This window comes from Diabrotica virgifera, chromosome 5 (assembly GCF_917563875.1).
Source record: "Diabrotica virgifera virgifera chromosome 5, PGI_DIABVI_V3a".
In the NCBI taxonomy this organism is placed as follows: domain Eukaryota; kingdom Metazoa; phylum Arthropoda; class Insecta; order Coleoptera; family Chrysomelidae; genus Diabrotica; species Diabrotica virgifera.
In genome coordinates this window covers 48,171,954-48,189,611 of record NC_065447.1, presented here as the reverse complement: position 1 = coordinate 48,189,611, position 17,658 = coordinate 48,171,954, and the positions used below count along the sequence as shown (strand labels likewise).

At 35.4% G+C, this 17,658-nt stretch overlaps 1 protein-coding gene across 3 annotated transcripts in view; it reads left to right on the top strand.

Annotated features, from left to right (window-relative positions):
* The window catches only part of LOC114328718 (uncharacterized), a 216,849-nt gene that overhangs the window by 18,681 nt on the left and 180,510 nt on the right, over positions 1-17,658 (top strand). Inside the window, exon 2 of one of the 3 annotated variants that reach the window (XM_050651440.1) lies at positions 1,913-1,999. The exons of 1 other annotated variant lie outside the window; for it this stretch is intronic. In XM_050651440.1, coding sequence (XP_050507397.1) covers positions 1,913-1,999 — 87 coding nt within the window. Of the gene's footprint in view, positions 1-1,912; positions 2,000-6,982; positions 7,212-17,658 lie in introns of those variants that run through there. One more of the 3 variants, XM_028277652.2, reaches the window with a different exon arrangement.

Here is a 17,658-nt window from a genome sequence, read left to right as displayed (position 1 = left end):
TGGATTCAATAAAATGAGTTCATCAGAACGTTTTCAAACCTATCGGTCCATCATCAGTGATTTGAATACTTGCAAAATAGCCCCAGAACCAAACAATGGTTGTGATTATAAATAAATCTACATTATGTTGAAATAAATTTAAAATGGCTAAACGCCGATGTTAAAGGATTAAACCTCTGGGAACATGGTGAAACTCTACCCGAGGACCCAATCAACCATCTTCGGTCAACGATGACTACTAAGTCATCACTTAGTAGTCATCGTTGACCGAAGATGGTTGATTGGGTCCTCGGGTAGAGTTTCACCATGTTCCCAGAGGTTTAATCCTTTAACATCGGCGTTTAGCCATTTTAAATTTATTTCAACATAATGTAGATTTATTTATAATCACAACCATTGTTTGGTTCTGGGGCTATTTTGCAAGTATTCAAATCACTGATGATGAACCGATAGGTTTGAAAACGTTCTGATGAACTCATTTTATTGAATCCATTGGGATTCTAAAAAAATTTTTAGTAAATATACCTTTTACATAGAAGTGGTTTTTACTTCATGTTCCAGTTTGTCGAATTAGGAAGGTTCCAAGTGTAACCTAAGTGATGGAAACTCATGGAATAAGGACAGGCTTGTTTTGCCCCCTTATTTTATATTTATTGCTATTTTTCAGCAAGGGTGATAAATTAAGACATTTTTAGCTGATCGCATCTGATCGAAAATTTAATTATCTTTGTTTTATTCCTATACGACTTTGTTCCAAAATGAATCGTTTTAAAGTTATAAGTAAAAAAATTAGAAAAAAAAACGAAATTTTTTGAAATTTTTAAATATTTTATTTTTTTTATTTATGTTCCGGGCATATTTGAGAAGGAGTATGAATCAATTATTATTGACGAAGTTATCACCTAACTTTATCCGCAAAAATCTGAATGCCACCTCTCACATCCAACTAAAAACCGATCCTTACTGGTCTATATTTCGTTATTATGTTTTAACCCGGCATACTTATATATGCTTTTTCAAATGAATAGTTATTTATGTATTAAGAGCGAAAAGTGATACATTATTGCTTGAGAGTAAGAGTTACCGCTCGACGCGTAGCGGAGAGCGCTAATTACTTGAAAGCAATAATGTCACTTTGCGTTTGTAATACATACAACATTTTTTCTACAATCACTTAACATAAAATGAAACTATTTTTAAATCATTAACTTTATTGTAACTATTTTATATCTGTCATTATAATGTCATAACATTACCTTTTATATCTTTCAGTTTAAATGTTGAATGTGTTTGTATTGTATGATTGTACGGTTGCTACGGAAGACGAGCGTAAAGTCAAACTTTACGCTCTAGAGCGATAAAGTGACGGTACTCCTCAGTAAACGTCAACTTTTCGTCGCTATTGACAAGCGAAAAAGTCTTCTTTATCAAGTGATTGTAGAAAAACGTATTTTTCTGTATACACCGTTCTTAGGCGTCAACGCCCTTCGGTAGGGATCTATGGAGGAGTATCACCAAGCCGGAAGCCCTTATCCCTTCCCGTACCGCTCCTCCATAGGCCGATCAGACGCCAGTTTATTCCAGACCAAGCCGTAGACTCTTTTGAGTTTTATACTACGGCGTTGGCCTTTTATAAATTTCATGACCTAGCTGAGGCTCGAACCAGCGACCGCAAATCGCAAATCCACTAAACTTGTCGATCGACTGAGCCCCAGCTAACTGGACCGTCAAGACCGACACGTATTTTTCTACAAATTACTAAAATGGAAGGCATATTCTCTTATTTAATATCTGATTATTTTGATTTAATAAGATTAAATATTAAATTTCATGAGTATGTCATGAGTGAATATTGAATGAAAATAAGTGAAATAAAATCATTGGCTAGTAGCTGACTGGAATATTATTTTAGGCGATTATGATGAACAGTCACTTCTTCATTATAGTGGGGTCAGTTTTATTACTAATCTAGCTAATCCTTTTATAGTTGAATTAACAGGTGAGTTATTATCATTGTGGTGTCCTGAATTAATTGTTTAATAAGAATATTGACTATAAACGAATAAAAAAACAAAAGGAACTGTAAAACAAAAACTAAAAATACAAGTTTTTTATTTTGTGGCTTGAACCATTACTCAAAGCTAAATTTAGTGTCTAATTTTTTATTAACAAATTCACATTTTTTCTGGATTCTAATTCACAACCCATAAGATTACTATAGAGGTCGAGATGGTTATATTCCATAGGTAGAAATCTCAGCAATACAAACGAAAATCTAGGTTCAGAGGAACTTGCAGATATAAGATATTGCAGACAAGATGGCATTTTAAATAAAATGATGAAACTAGGAGGCGAATACGTCAGAAAAGCTTCAAAAACTTTAAAATTGTTAATGCCTGCTTCTTTGAGGGAATTATACCAGAAAATTGGAATGTTATTATAATAATATTGCATAAAAAAGAGATATAACAGAAATTGAAAACTACAGACCCGTTAATTTGGTACTTCATTTAAATAAGCTCTTAATGAGAATAATTACCAACAGACTGGGACGTAAGATGGATTTTCACAAAACAACTAGAGTGATTTAGGAATGGCTTTGGAACGAATGACCACCTACAAGGAATAAAATCCTTGAGAGAGAAACATGATACAACAATCCATTGATATTTGTAGACTTGGAGAAAGCGTTTGTGTCAACGCAGCATAGTTACACAGCATCAATTTAAAAGCTGTCACAGAGTAGAGTATTTATCATAGATACACCACTTTTCTTCGAAATATATACGGAAATTCAAAGAGACACCATATTTTCTAAACAACTCACAGCTTTATTAAAGAGTGCTATAAGAAACAATAATTATTAGGAACATGTTTCAGTTAACACGAATGGGGAGCTCTTAAATAACTTGAGAGGTTTGAAGACGACATAAGTAGAACGGATAGGACATGTTTGCCTATTTCTTCAAGACTTGCAGAGCTCTTGTACACAAGTTATACTTAAAATTAAATTTTCCATACCACAATACAAGACCAACGTTGTACTAACCAAAAACAATTTCTTCTTCTTTTAGTGCCTATTCAATTAGAATATTGGCGATCATTCTAGCTATAATTATTTTATTAACTGATGCTTAACCAGATTAGATCTTGTTGTGGAGAACCGTTTTCTTAGGTTCTTTAACCATGATATTCTTCTTCTCCCAATTCCTCGCTTTCCGAATACTTTACCTTGAAGAATTTCCTTCAGTAATCTGCATTCAGTACCGTTTCTCATGATGTGTCCGAGATATTCTAACTTTCTCCTTTTAATGGTATACGTTACCTCTCTTTTTTTCTCCATTCTTCGTAATACGGTCTGGTTGGTTATCTTGTCCGTCCATGATATCCTTAGGATTCGCCTGTATAGCCAAATCTCGAAGGCTTTAAGCTTTTTCTCCATCGCTTCAGCGAGTGTCCAAGATTTAACTCCGTAGTATAATATTGAGAAGATATAACATCGTCGAAGCCTTACTTTTATCTCCAGATTAAGGTTGCGGCTTTTAAAGAATTTGGCCATGTTATTGAATGCACTTCTAGCCTTCTCTATTCTACATTTTATTTCTTGTGAGTGATCCCGTTGTTCATTTACTATTGTTCCAAGATAGGTATACTGTTTTACTCGGTCCACTTGAGTATTCTTGATAAGCAGTTGGGCCTCTCTAATTTTATTTTTGCTGATGGACATTAATTTAGTTTTTGATATGTTTACTTGTAGTCCAAATCTTTCACTTACTTCATTTACTTTGTTTATTAGTTGCTGTAAGCTGTTCAAACTGCAGTCTGCAAAAATAAAGGTGTCTTCTGCATAGCGGATGTTGTTTAGGCGTTCTCCATTTAGGGGTATTCCATGTTCACAATTTTCCAAGGCTTCACTAAATATTTTCTCTGAGTAAAGGTTAAATAATATAGGTGAAAGTGTACATCCTTGTCTAACGCCTCGCAGAATCTGGCTCGCTTCCGTTGGTTCATCTCCAAGATTTGTTCTTGTTGTGGCTGATTAGTTCCAGTATAAATTTTGTATTATACACCAGTCTTTATCATCCATTTGGCCTTTTGTTAGAACATCCATCATTTTTCGATGCTGAACTATATCAAATGCTTTTTGGTAGTCCACAAAGCAAGTGTAAATATGGCATCACTATGGCAAAAATAAGTCATATCTCTGCATCTTTGAAATAATACCTGTAGACTAAACAGTGCACTTTTACATACGCCTTTCATGAATCCAAACTTGTAATCTGTCTTATATTCTCTCATTTTATAGCTTGTATATTCTACGATGTATAATTTTAAGAAACAGTTTTAATGTATAGCTCATTAGACTAATTAGCCTATATTCTCCTCACTTTTTTGCTCCCTGTTTCTTTGGTAACGTAATCATTTCTGAAACTAGCCAATCTTTTGGGATATTGCTTGTGTCCTAGATATTATTGAAGATTTAACACATTATTTTTAAAAATTCATCATCAAGAAGTTTAATAAATTCAAATTGTACTCCTTCTGGTCCTATAGCTCTCCCTTCTTTTAGTGATATTATGGCTGCTTTTATTTTTGCTACTAGTATAGGTGGTTCTGTGTCCGTAGCTAATGGGGACTGGTTCTCCCTCCCATCAAAAAATAAATTTCGTATGTAATTTTTCCAGGTATTATCAATACTCTCTTTGTTCACGATTACCTCTAATGGAAAAACAACTTATGTTAAGCAAATTGAACAAGTGTATGCTTATAGGTATTTGAGACACGAGATTAAATTAGAAAGAGACAATCAAACAACAGAGTTAAGGCTGATTCTCACTAGCATGCAAGGCAAGTGCTCGGCATGGGCAAGGCATCGGCTCGGCAAGATACATTTTACATAAAATCTTATGCACTTCACGGGATGTAATTCACACTATGCGTGCCAGGCACCGGCAAGCGACGGGCTTTGCATGCGACGTTATTTTCGAAACAATCTTTGCCGAGCATATGCCTTGCCGTTGCCGGTCCGGTTCCTTGCACGTCTAATGAGAATCGGGCTTTACAGAGGAGAACATTACTAACATGAGGAGCTTAAGGAAAACTTTAGATCAGATATTCTCATGTGCTTCTGAAGGAATTATTTTAATCAGATATTCTCATGTGCTTAAAAACGAAGGCTTGATCCATGTGTACTTCCAGTTCTAACATTTGGAGCAGAAATACTGACCCTTACCAGAAAAGTAATCAATAAACTACAAGTGGCACAGAGAGCAATGGAGAGGTCAATGTTGTATATATCCATCATAAACAAATTTTCAAATCACACAGTTAGGAGAAAACCTGGTGTTAAATGTAACTATTCGGGACATATTGCCAGGTTAAAAGATGGAAGGTAGGCCAGGTAGAAAATTTTAGAACGGAGACCTAGACAGGATGCGTATTGCAATCGAAGACTTCCTCCAATAAGGGGGTCTGAAAAGATCAAGCGAATCCAGCACAACTGCATTCAGAGTGCTGAAGACTGGATACAATGGTTTCATTTTAATAATTTTCATTTTATATCACAGATGAAAAAGGAAATACACAATAAAGAATAGTGTGATGGTGGAAGTGGAAGTCAAAACTCCTCACTAAATGTCTATAATATGTTAGATGTTAGCAGAAGCAATAGGCATTGTTTAAGTTTAAAGGATGTTATAATAATAATATTTGTCACTTTCAGAATATAAATTGAAAAAAACGTTTTTAAAAAAGACTAAGTTTTCACTCTAGTGGCATATGAAACAACATAATGCTCTTCTACAACCAACCAGAATGAAAACAATGGGAACCTTCTCTGGTTACACCTCCGAGGCTTCTACAATTTGCAAGCCATACGGATCCTGAGACTAAGGAAGATGAGGGAATTCTACAATTTACAATTCACGTCCCATCTGCTCAGCGCGGTAAAGTTCCAACGAGAGTGGTTTCCTTCATACTCGAATCAGAGTAAATGTAAATCAAAAATGAATAACCATTTTCAATTTCGTTGCAAAACGAAAATACAGCCGAACCATATTCTAGTCCAATCAGAGAGTGCAGCAAGCACCTCTACCGGTTTCGAAACTTATTAGTCTCTCACCAGGAGGCACATATGTTGCTCTCTCTGATCCAACCAAAACAAACCCCCTGCGTGCAGTCCCGGATTGCAACGAACGAAATGGCATAAATGCCCTAGCGGCAACTGCTAGCAAAAAGACTAAGTTTTCACTCTAATGGCATATAAAACAACATAATGCTATTCTACATCCCACCAGAATGGAAACAATGGGAACCTTCTCTGGTTACACCTCCGAGGCTTCTACAATTTGCAAGCCATACGGAAGGTTCCCATTGTTTTCATTCTGGTGGGATGTAGAATAGCATTAGGTTGTTTTATATTATATGCCATTAGAGTGAAAACTTGGTCATTTGCTAGCAGTTGCCGCTAGGGCATCTATGCCATTTCGTTCGTTGCAATCCGGGACTGCACGCTGTGGGTTTGTTTTGGTTGGATCAGAGAGAGCAGCATATGTGCCTCCTGATGAGAGACTAATAAGTTTCGAAACAGGTAGAGGTGCTTGCTGCACTCTCTGATTGGACTAGAATATGATTTGGCTCTATTTTCGTTTTGCAACGAAATTGAAAATGGTTATTCATTTTGAAAACGTTTTTAGTTCCAAGTTTACAGCTTCCGCTACATGAAATTTTTGATTAGAATACGTTACAAATTGATAATGAAGTTGTGCATTATCATCGACATTACAAACGTTATTTTTGGGATATATTGCGACTAAATATATCCCACATGAATAATTATAATTGCGAATAGTGTTTTTGTTGCATACAGAACCTTAAGTAAATTTATTTTTACGTTAAGCATCTTATCTAATCTATCTCCCATCTCTGTCACCTAAATTAAATAAACTCGTATGCAAAATTATTCTGAAAATTTCTTGGGTCGTTATAGAAAGACTAAGGTTATGCTATGTAAGATCGAATTTAACACATTAAACGGTTTTCGATGTACGTTTGGTTTAACTATGGTATTAGAATGGATTCGAGAGATGAGTTGGGGTTTTTGGTGTTATTGTTGGTTATTGTAGTATTGTTAGTGCTTATTAAAAAGTATATTCAAGTTAAGCGGCGACAGTTTAAACGCGAGGCTCAGCAACGGGAGCAACATGCGCAAGGTAAGATTACCTACATATCTTCATGGAATATCTGTATTATATCTTTTATATCAACTATTTTCCATCCACACTCAGTGGCGTAACCAGGGGGGTTTTGGAGGTTATACCCCCCGCCCATTGGGATTTACTTCGAGCTCTATACGCTTAACAATACCCAAACTTATATGGAATCACCATGTATTTCAAAGTAATATTTATTTCTTTTGAAAAAACTTGTCATTGTTGCGAAGATTAAAGGTTTTTATTGAAAATAAACAAATACAGAAGACAATCGGATAGTGCAGCCCGGTACGGTATAGATTATTTGCTTGAGTTGCAAGTTGAACGAAAATAAATAAAATAACTTTGGCGTCCAAAAACGAAAATATGCCTCATGTGGGGTTATAGAACTTACAACGAAGAAAGATTATTGGTCTTGTGGAGAAAGTAATGTTCTCAGATGGACATAGCTGCAGAGCTAGGAGTAATACAGGGCGTTATGTCCAAAACATAATATGCTAGGTAACAGAAACTAGGAGAGCTCAAAAAAAAGCAAGGAAAAGACGCCAAAAGTAATAACGGCTCTCCACGATCGTTAAATTGTCCAATCAGCTGGAAGACACCCAACCATTTCTCACCTGAAGCTCCAAAGGCAACTTTTGGAAGCTACAGGTGTAACTGTTTCAGTTGAAAGGATAAGAAGAAGAGTTCGTACCAAGAAGTATACAGCAGGTGACAGTTATGGGTTCCCGAGTTATCCAGGCAGCACAAGATTGATCGCCTAAATTGGTGTCTTCACCACCAAAACTGGAACATTGGGAATTGACGAAATGTGCTATTTTCAAAAACAGTCAGAATTTAATGTAATCAGATGTAAAATCAGATGAATCACGAAATCGTGTACTTAGAGGTCTAGGAAGACAAGCAAGAACGAAAACTGTCAGACCTGTTCACAAATATACAAGGGGAAGTGTAATGTTCTGGAGAGGAACTGTGGACCGTAAAAAAACTCCTTTAATTTTCATCCAATCAACTTTAACTGCTCACAGGTATGTTGATAACCTGTAGTCAGGCTCTGGAGAGGCGCAACAGGAGAAAATTTAATTTTATTGCATGATAATGTACCTCTACATACCATTAGAGTGACTACAGACATCATTGAAGCAGAAGTTATCCCTTGTTTGGAGTGGTCTGCTTGCTCACCCGAGCTTAATTCTATAGAGTATTTGTGGGATATGCTTAAAAGAAAAATTGGAGCTCTCCGAGATAATCCACAAAACATCACAAGGCTAGTACAAACTGCTTTTAAAGGATGGAGCAACCTACCACAACAAAATGTTGATAATTTGATTAGGAGCGTGCCCACGCTTCAATTTGTTTGTTAAATACGTTATTGTTTTATTTAATTGTTATGTATTTGTTATTAAATTGCTTTCAAATAAATATTGTTTGACTTCGTGTATTCGTTTTTTTAAATTCGTCCGAAATAATAAGAAATATCAGGTGATTCCATATAAGTTTGGGTGTGTGTATTCTACCTACATACTTAATGTAGGTCTCTTCCAATTTCTTCCATCTCTCTTTTTTATTCATCCATCATCAAGCCGTTATCGACCACTGCTGGAGATAGGCCTACTCCTCTGTTTCTCCATGTCTGCCTGTCTCGAGATACTACCATCCAGTTCCCGGTAGTTCTCTTTACATCGTCATTCCAGCGCGTTGGTGGTCAACCTCTGCTTCGTTTGTCCGCCCGCGGTCTCCATTTTAACAATCTTCTATTCCAGCTGTCGTTCGGTATTCTTGTCACATGATCGGCCGTTTTATTTTCTTTTTTTCTATATATTCTAGTATGCCTTTTATTTTTGTTCTTTGCATGATGGTAGTATTTGGTATTCTGTCTCTCCTTGTGATTCCTAGCATAGCTCTCTCTATGGCCATCTGGCTCACCCTTAGATTCTCTGTTCTTTTCGTTAATATTATGGTGGCTCCTCCCTATGTTACCACCGGCAATACGCGCTGTTCAGAAGGATGGGTATATAATTTTTAAATATTTCCCGTAGCTTACCAAACTCAGCCCATAGTCTGGGCTGATTATCGGAGAATAGGCCATTTTTGGGAAAAGTTATTTACCAGCAATTTTATTGCTGGAATCGAATCTTATGATTGTATATATTAATAATATATATATGCAAAGTCCGCAGATAGTGTGCTACTTTTTTTATAAACAAAATGGCGCCCAAAAATCGTGTTTTTTTCAATTTTTGCACTATAACTCCAAAGATTTTAAAAATTGTTTAAATAATTATACAGCTTTCAAATGAGAATATTTATGTTTTTAACTGTAAAAGGTACACTTGTGGTAAGTTTATCTAAAAAAAGCCCACAACTGGAAAAAATATGTAATTTTCTGTTCTTATAAATAAATTAATCTATTATAACAAAACAAAAGCAAGTTTGACATTTAATAATACGTTAGTTCGATGGCTCTACTCGAGTTATTAGGGAACAAAAAAAGAATGAAGAAAATTGCTCCATGGGAAGCCGAGAAAATGCATTTTGTTAACGTATACCGATTTTGAACTTTGAGGGTTACATTTTCTCCAACCTAATTTTTGATTGGAATTTTGCTATTTTTGGCAAGTTTCACACGTATTATCGATAGTTTTTATTATAATAATATATGCTATGAGGATTTTAAAGGTATGAAAATTGGTGTGGAGAAAGAGGATAAAAATAAAAACGTGATGTTTTGAAAATTATGATCCTATTGTTTATATCTTTGCCGTAAATTCCGGTCAAATTTGACCGGTTGTATCTCAGGAACCACTCATCATAATTAAACGTTTTTTCTTTTAAAAGAAGTGTCCTGCCACTGTCTTTCGAATACTGTTTTCGCAATTTAATTTAGTGTAATATTTCCTGAGATATTATATTTGTTTATAAACCAAAAAATTGTTTATAACTTTAAAATATTCCTGAGGCCGCTTAAATAGTCCAATTTCAATTCTGTAGAGTACATTAGATAAATATAGTGTCTTTTTATAAAAAAATCATAGTTATTCGTATACATCATAATTATTGTCGTTATTATAGCGACCGTAAATTTTTAATTAACATTTTAATTGTTGCTAAACTGTTCATTCAATTTCCATATACTTCTGGAATTATAATACATATGGAAAGGGCTTTTACGTTACTAAGTTATTTAATTATTGATTAACAACTACTTACCTAAAAGTTTAGTTGAAAAATAAAGATCTTGTTGGAAAAATCCGCTTTTTCCGGGGAAAGTTTTCGTCGAAGTAAGTCGAAAAAAACATGTCTCTATGCAGAATTTAATTTCGGTGAATTTTTATTTGGGTATTTTTGGTCTAAAGTTAAAATCTTTGGAGTTATAGAGCAAAAATTGAAAAAAAAAACACGATTTTCGGGCGCCATTTTGTTTATAAAAAAAGTAGCACACTATCTGCGGACTTTGCATATCTATATTATTAATACATACAATAATAAGATTCGATTTCAGCAATAAAATTGCTGGTAAATAACTTTTCCTTGTATTTTGCTAATTAGCCCAGAGTACCAGCCCCAACCTATTTTGCGCTGTATCTCGTGCGTGCGTAAAATGTTTCTATATTAACACCATAATGATAATGAGTCGATCTGCTCGATAGGTTGGTAGAAGTCGAACTTATTTGTTATGGGCCATTCCACGAACATACGCCTGTTTTTGATTACTTCGACAACGAATATTTTACTGTGCAAAATAAGAAGAACGAAAGTAAATTGCAAATTACATTGTTGTTTATTGGAATAATTATTAGCGCCATTTACTTTCGTACTTCTTATGTTGCATAGTAAAATATTCATTGTCGAAGTAATCCAAAACAGGCGTATGTTCGTGGAATGGCCCATAGGTGGTTGGTTATGATTTTCGTTAGTAATTTATACAGATGTGATAATAAGGATATTGGTCGGTAATTCCCTAAGTCCGCTCTGTCTCCTATCTTAAATAGTAGGGTGACTTAGAAATAATTGTACCATTCTTGTGGAACCTTTGCTTCTTCAATTACTTTAGTAAATAAAATATACAGGGTGTTTGGTAAATAATGGGCCATAGCCTAACCTTAGATTACCCAAGCTAACTTAACTTAGTAAAAATGTTGATAATAACCTAAGTACAGGGTGTCAAAGTTAAACTTTTATTTTTGAATATTTCCTGACAGGCATGGGACAATAACACGGAATTTGGTAAGTGGTGCTGGTATTGCACAATCTACTAAATTATTTTAAACAAGCGTTTCTGGCTACTACCAGAGGCGTACGACGGGGGAACGTGAATGGTTGACCCTTCCCAAATTCTACGCCACTGGCGGAGTTGCTATTTTATAGCAATTTTTTGATTCTCCAATACTTTCTATGTAAAAAAAATACTGTTTATTCGTAACGATAAAGCCATTAGTTTTCGAGATATTTTAAGCTAAAAACGAAGGAACATAATACATTAATCAAAATAAGTGTACATTTTCATTTTTAACTTCAAGTATCTCGAAAACTAATGACTTTATCGTTACGAACGAAGAGTATATTATTTGCATAGAACGTATTGAAGGGTCTAAAAATTATGCTAAAATAACAGTTTCATCAGTGGCGTAGATTTTGGGAGGGGTCAACCATTCACTTTCCCCTGTCGTACGCATCTGGTATTAACCACAAACGATTATTTAACATAATTTAGTAGGGTGTACAGTACCTACAATTTCTGCCAAGTACCATAAAGATATGTCAAATAGTTTTATAGTACCGGGCACACAGAGTTCTTAAAGTTTTAAATAAAGAATATATTATTTAAAAAAAAAAGAATACTTTAAAATAATTTGACATATCCGTGTGATACTTGGCAGAAAGTGTAGGCACTGTACTGTACATCCTACTAAATTATGTTAAATAATCTTTTCTGGCTACTAATAGAGGCGTACGACAGGGGAAAGTGAATGGTTGACCCTTCCCAAATTCTACGGCACTGATTAAACTGCTATGTTAGCATAATTTTTAGATTCTCCAATACTTTATATGCAAATAATATACTCTTCATTCGTAACGATAAAGTCATTAGTTTTCGAGATATTTAAAGTTAAAAATGAAAAGACAGACTTATTTTGATTAATGTATTATGCTCCTTCGGTTTTAGCTTCAAATATCTCAAAAACTAATGGCTTTATTGTTACGAATGAAGAGTATATTTTTTACATAGAAAGTATTGAAGAATAAAAAAAATTGCACTAAAATAGCAGTTCCTCCAGAAACGTTTGTTTAACATAATTTAATAGATGGTACAATACCAGCACCAATGACCAAATTTCGTGTTGTTGTCCCATGCCTGTCAGAAAATATTCAAAAATAAATAAAATAAAAGTTAAACTTTGACACCCTGTATTTCGGTTATTACCAACTTTTGTACTAAGGTAAGCTATGGCCCATTCTTTACCAAAACCCTGTATAGGTACTACCCATACCATTTTTCTGGTAATAATGTTAAACATTTCAACATAATAGTTTTTAATTGATTTTGGGTCATTCTTATTTCAATGTGGGTTATGTCCGGTATTTCTTCTTAGTGTTAATTATAGTTCATTCATTTTACGCTGTTGGTCCGTTAATATTTTCATCGAGTATCATTTGGAGTATAGAATTTTTCTATGGCTTCGCTTATTTCCTTTCTATATCGAACGGTGGCGTTTTTCTCATTTTTGTATTTCTATTATTTTTGTTTTCCCGCTTGAGTTTTTTGCTACTTGGTTCAGATTACACCATTAAGAGGATGGGTACGTATTTTCGGCTGCAATGCTATTCAAATGGGGATTTATTTTTTTCGATCCCTGAGAAAACTAATAAGTATTTTTGAAAAATTTAAACGCAGAATGAAAGATTACGTTAATAGCGAGGGCCGAAAGTCCCTGAGAACTTCTATAATGTTTATTTTAATAAGTTACATAGGTGAAAAACTAGGAGAAAATTTAGTGTGATTTTTAATTTCAAATATCTCATTTAAAGTTAACTTTTTAGTTATTCTAATAGACTTTCGGCCCTCGGTAATAATTTAGTTTTTCATTCTGCGTTTAAATTTTTTTTAAATATTTATCAGTTTTTTTTTTAAGATTCGAAAAAAATAAACACAATATCCGTGGTAATATTTTCCAAATCTATCTTTGTCTTACAACGCACTCAGTTGTCAGCATACTGTCAGTCAGACAGTGACAATCAGTGATAATTTTAAATATTTGACATGGCATCGGGAATATATTTAGTTGTTGATTAAATAATATTGATATACAGTGTATTTTATAAATAATTGATTTAAGACGTGAATTTAATAAAAAGTTATTTATTGTGTATTATTTGTGGAAGATCCAATATTATGATACAATTGATCCAAAAGATGGCATAACTCAGACATCATCATCTCATTGTTTGATTTGCGTGTATAGATTAAATGCTATGTGGAAATGCTATCAATGAGAGTCCCCGTTTAGGATTTTGTCCTCTTCAGGGTTTGTAGTAAATGTATTGAGTTGAACAACGAACAAGTGGCCGCAAAAGCAAACAGTCCGAACACATACTGGGGTATGTGTCGTGTCCTGGTGATCCTGGGTTATGCTGGACGGTGGTGTCCAGAAGGCCAAAAAGACAACAGAGAAGAAAGTTTGATGGAGTTGTTGTTGGTTCCATAGATATTTACGTGTACTGTCCGTGCTTTGCCCTCGACCACCCCTCTAGAAACCATTGTACGCCAACTGGTAGAACCAGCGGCCCTCGTCGGCGGCCAAGAGGTGGTTTTGAGCGCAGCGTGGACAGTGAGCGTTCGAGTGGAGAAAATAGTTGCGGCTATTTTCTTGGGACGAACATATATAATTGTGCAATGAAGTTGGGAAACCGCAAAAAACCAACTTCTCCCTGTTCGGGGTAGGGAAGAGGATGTGTTATAGGTGGGTGCGGTAGGCTAACGGGATAGCCTCTAGGATGTTTTCGTATTCTACCGGGAGTTCGTCAATGCATGTTTGCATTAGAGCAGACGGTGGATGAATCTTTTTGCGCTTGGGCTTTGCGTGGTAGAATACGTGGCCAGAAGATGAACAGGAACATTTGAGAGATTCTTGTGTGTCGGAGTGGGGACCGTTGATTACTTTGGTTGTGAAGTTCCTGTTCAGAGAGTTTATTCTCTCACTGATTTTGGGGATGTTTGAGATGTTATGGATTTCGTTTGAGGGATATCTCCAGTGCTCGTAGTTGCATCTACGCAAGATTCTTCGTTCCACTCGCAACAACCTCTCTTTTTGTGCTCTAGCGCAAAGAGAGTAGAGGCATGATTTGTACTCAATGACGGGTCGAATATAGGTCTTGTAAGTGTGTAAGAGTCTTCTTGTGTGTCTTGCCAATTCGTCCAGAGAGAGGGTTGAGAAGTCTGGCTCTGTTCCTTACCCTATCTAAAGTTGCCTTTAGATCTGCGTCCCAGTTAAGAGTCCTGGTGAACAGTACTCCCAGGTAGGTCGCAGTCGGGCTGACAACAAGCCTTTCTCCCAACAATCTCAGTGGATATTGGTCGTCTTCATTTCTTATGATTCTTTGTGACACAGAAGGGGCGCGAAACACAATTGTTGTTGTTTTGTTCGCGTTCAGCGTGACTCTCCACTTACAACACCAATCCCCGACCCCGTCCAACAGAGCCTGGGCTCTTCTGTGAATGAGTAATGGGTTGTATCGATAGGTTGTCGTGAGTAGAGCCGTGTCGTCTGCATAGAGAAACAGCCGAGTGCCTGGGATATTTTGGTTTGTGATATCGCTGTTGTAGATGATGTACAACAGTGGTGCTAGGACTGAACCCTGGGGAACTCCAGCTTGTGGAGTGAAGGGGGTAGACTTTTGATCGCTTACTTTCACTCTGACAGTTCGGTTGTGGAGGTATGAGTGTACAATTTTGGTAAATTGTAATGGTAGCCCGATGTCCAGAAGTTTCCGAACAAGTCCATCGTGCCAAACCTGATCGAAAGCCTTCTGCACATCCAGGAATGTGGCTATGGCGAATGAACCATTGTTGATGGTTTGAGTAACTTTAGTTGTGAAATCTATTAATGCATGTTTAGTAGATTTACCAGACTGGAATCCGTATTGGAATTTTGGGATGATGTTATGGTTTTCGAGAAAGTTATTGAGCCTTTCTTTTAGGATTAGCTCAAGAACCTTACCCAGAGTGTTTATTAAAGAGATTGGTCTGTAGGATTCCACGTCGGTTGGGGGTTTGCCTTTTTTCAAAAGCATGATGGTATTGGCCACTTTCCAAGGAGTAGGGAAGTGGCTGTTTTTGAGACATGCATTGAATATTTTAGTTAGAAGAGGGATGATACTCTCTGGAAGTTTTTTGAGGCACCTTCGGTTGATGCCATCAGGTCCGGGAGCGCTGTTTTTACCCATTTGGCAAAAGCTCTCCGTTCCCCTGTTTGTGAGGGGATCCATGATAGGATCATAGACTGGAACGTGGTAGTTGAGAGTAACATTTACTATGTATTCTGTGTGGAGTTTAAATAAGCGATCAAAGTTCGGGTTGTCTGGAGTTTGAAAGTTGTTTTGAAGCGAATTTCTGAATGCTTCAGCTTTTCCGTCTGGGGAATTGACTATGTGATTGTTGACCAACAGATGAGATGGTTGAGATAGTTTTTAAAAAATCCACAAGGAAAAGAAAAGGTTTTCCTGTAGTTGGCTGTATACCATCAATCACAAAATTGGAAAGAAATCCTTTGTAAAAGATATAAAAATTTTTTTTTTTTTTTATTAAAAATCCCTTAAAAGGGCTACATCACAACAAAACGTTTTCGATTTTTATAAAAAATCATCATCAGTGTTCGATCTAAAAATAAGTATAACCGATTTAATGAATATAAAGTTATTATTTAAATTTTGACAAAGGTTAGAGCAAGTTGGTTATACTTACAAACTGGATGCTAGCTGAGCCACAAAAGAAAAATATCTGGGTAAAAACCCTTTACATATAATATAGATGCCTTAAAAGTGCATACTTCGATAAAAAGGCCTGTGATGGTCACATGGCAAACAGGATATTGCCCTAAGGTAAGGTATACAGGTTTCCCAACACGTGGGATCCAAATTGAGTTGATCACATTTCAATGACTTAATGGCAACTGATTGCAAAATGATTGATATTTCTGAAAGATGTCAAAAGACAGATAGACAACGTGACGTGGAATTTACCCTGTATTACGACAGCCAACTAATTGTTAGTAAAATATTTAATGAAAATTTACATAGTAATAACAAACATCAACAAAGTTATGGCTATAATTACATTTAAGTAAGTACCTTGAATATGTAAGATGAACGTGAAGTAAGAAATGATTTTTATAATGAGAAATAGCCAGAATCTATGCAGCCATCTATACATGTTCCTATTCTAATTGAAGTAAGTTCAACTGTGCTGTGGAAAATTTGATTTCTATGAATTAACCTTCGGAGTACGGAGATTATTTGACTTACTTAGATTACGAAGATGGGTCAAGCGTGACCCGTTCTCATTTTATTTATAAGGATGTTTTAAATAGTCAGTATTAATAAACAGTATCTTTAATTCAACAAAAAACAAACAAACATAACCATTATAATCCTAAATTATTGTATTTAAATTTTTTAAGATGGTTTCCCATGGGTATACACTAGTTCGCTGCGGCGGCCAGATTTTAATACCTTACAGAAAATGGGCATAGGTAAATTCGCTCCGGCCATATATTTGAATACGTATACCCGTAAACAGAGACGGCTGCGATTTACGTGTACCTACAAACATATTAAAAATATTTTTCGAAATCCGAAGACCGGGTCAGGACTGACCCAGCATCATAGATGTTACGTAGAGGAAAAACTGTAATTTGCATGTTCACGAATTATATACGAAAAAATAGACTGAAACAAATAAGGAGAACTTACGATCAATCGGATTTGTAAAAAAATTATTTCATAAAATATTAAGAAATAAGTGAATTTCGGGTCACGCTTGACCCAGTCTTCGTACTCCGAAGGTTAAAAGGAGTGTTTGGTTAAATTGTACCAATGGCAGAGTAAATTAGAGAGTCTGTAGTAAATGGAAGTCTGATATTAAAGTAGTGTTGAAATTAAGATAAGTTGTATGAGTCACAGGAGGAAACTGATATGATATAATGATATGTGAATTAATTGGTTAAGGTACCTGAGTGTTGATATTGGAAGTGAAGAAGAATATCAATTGAACTAATAACCTGGCAAAAGTATGAGGTCCTTTTATGTAACATAAGCATCTAGGACTAAACATGTTTATGAAATAGGGATTTTTTTTTCCTATTTTTTATTTTTTTTATACCAAGATATCGAGTTGAATTGAAAAGGTTTAAAACTGGATGGATGTATGAAGGTGTATTGGAAAACAAGC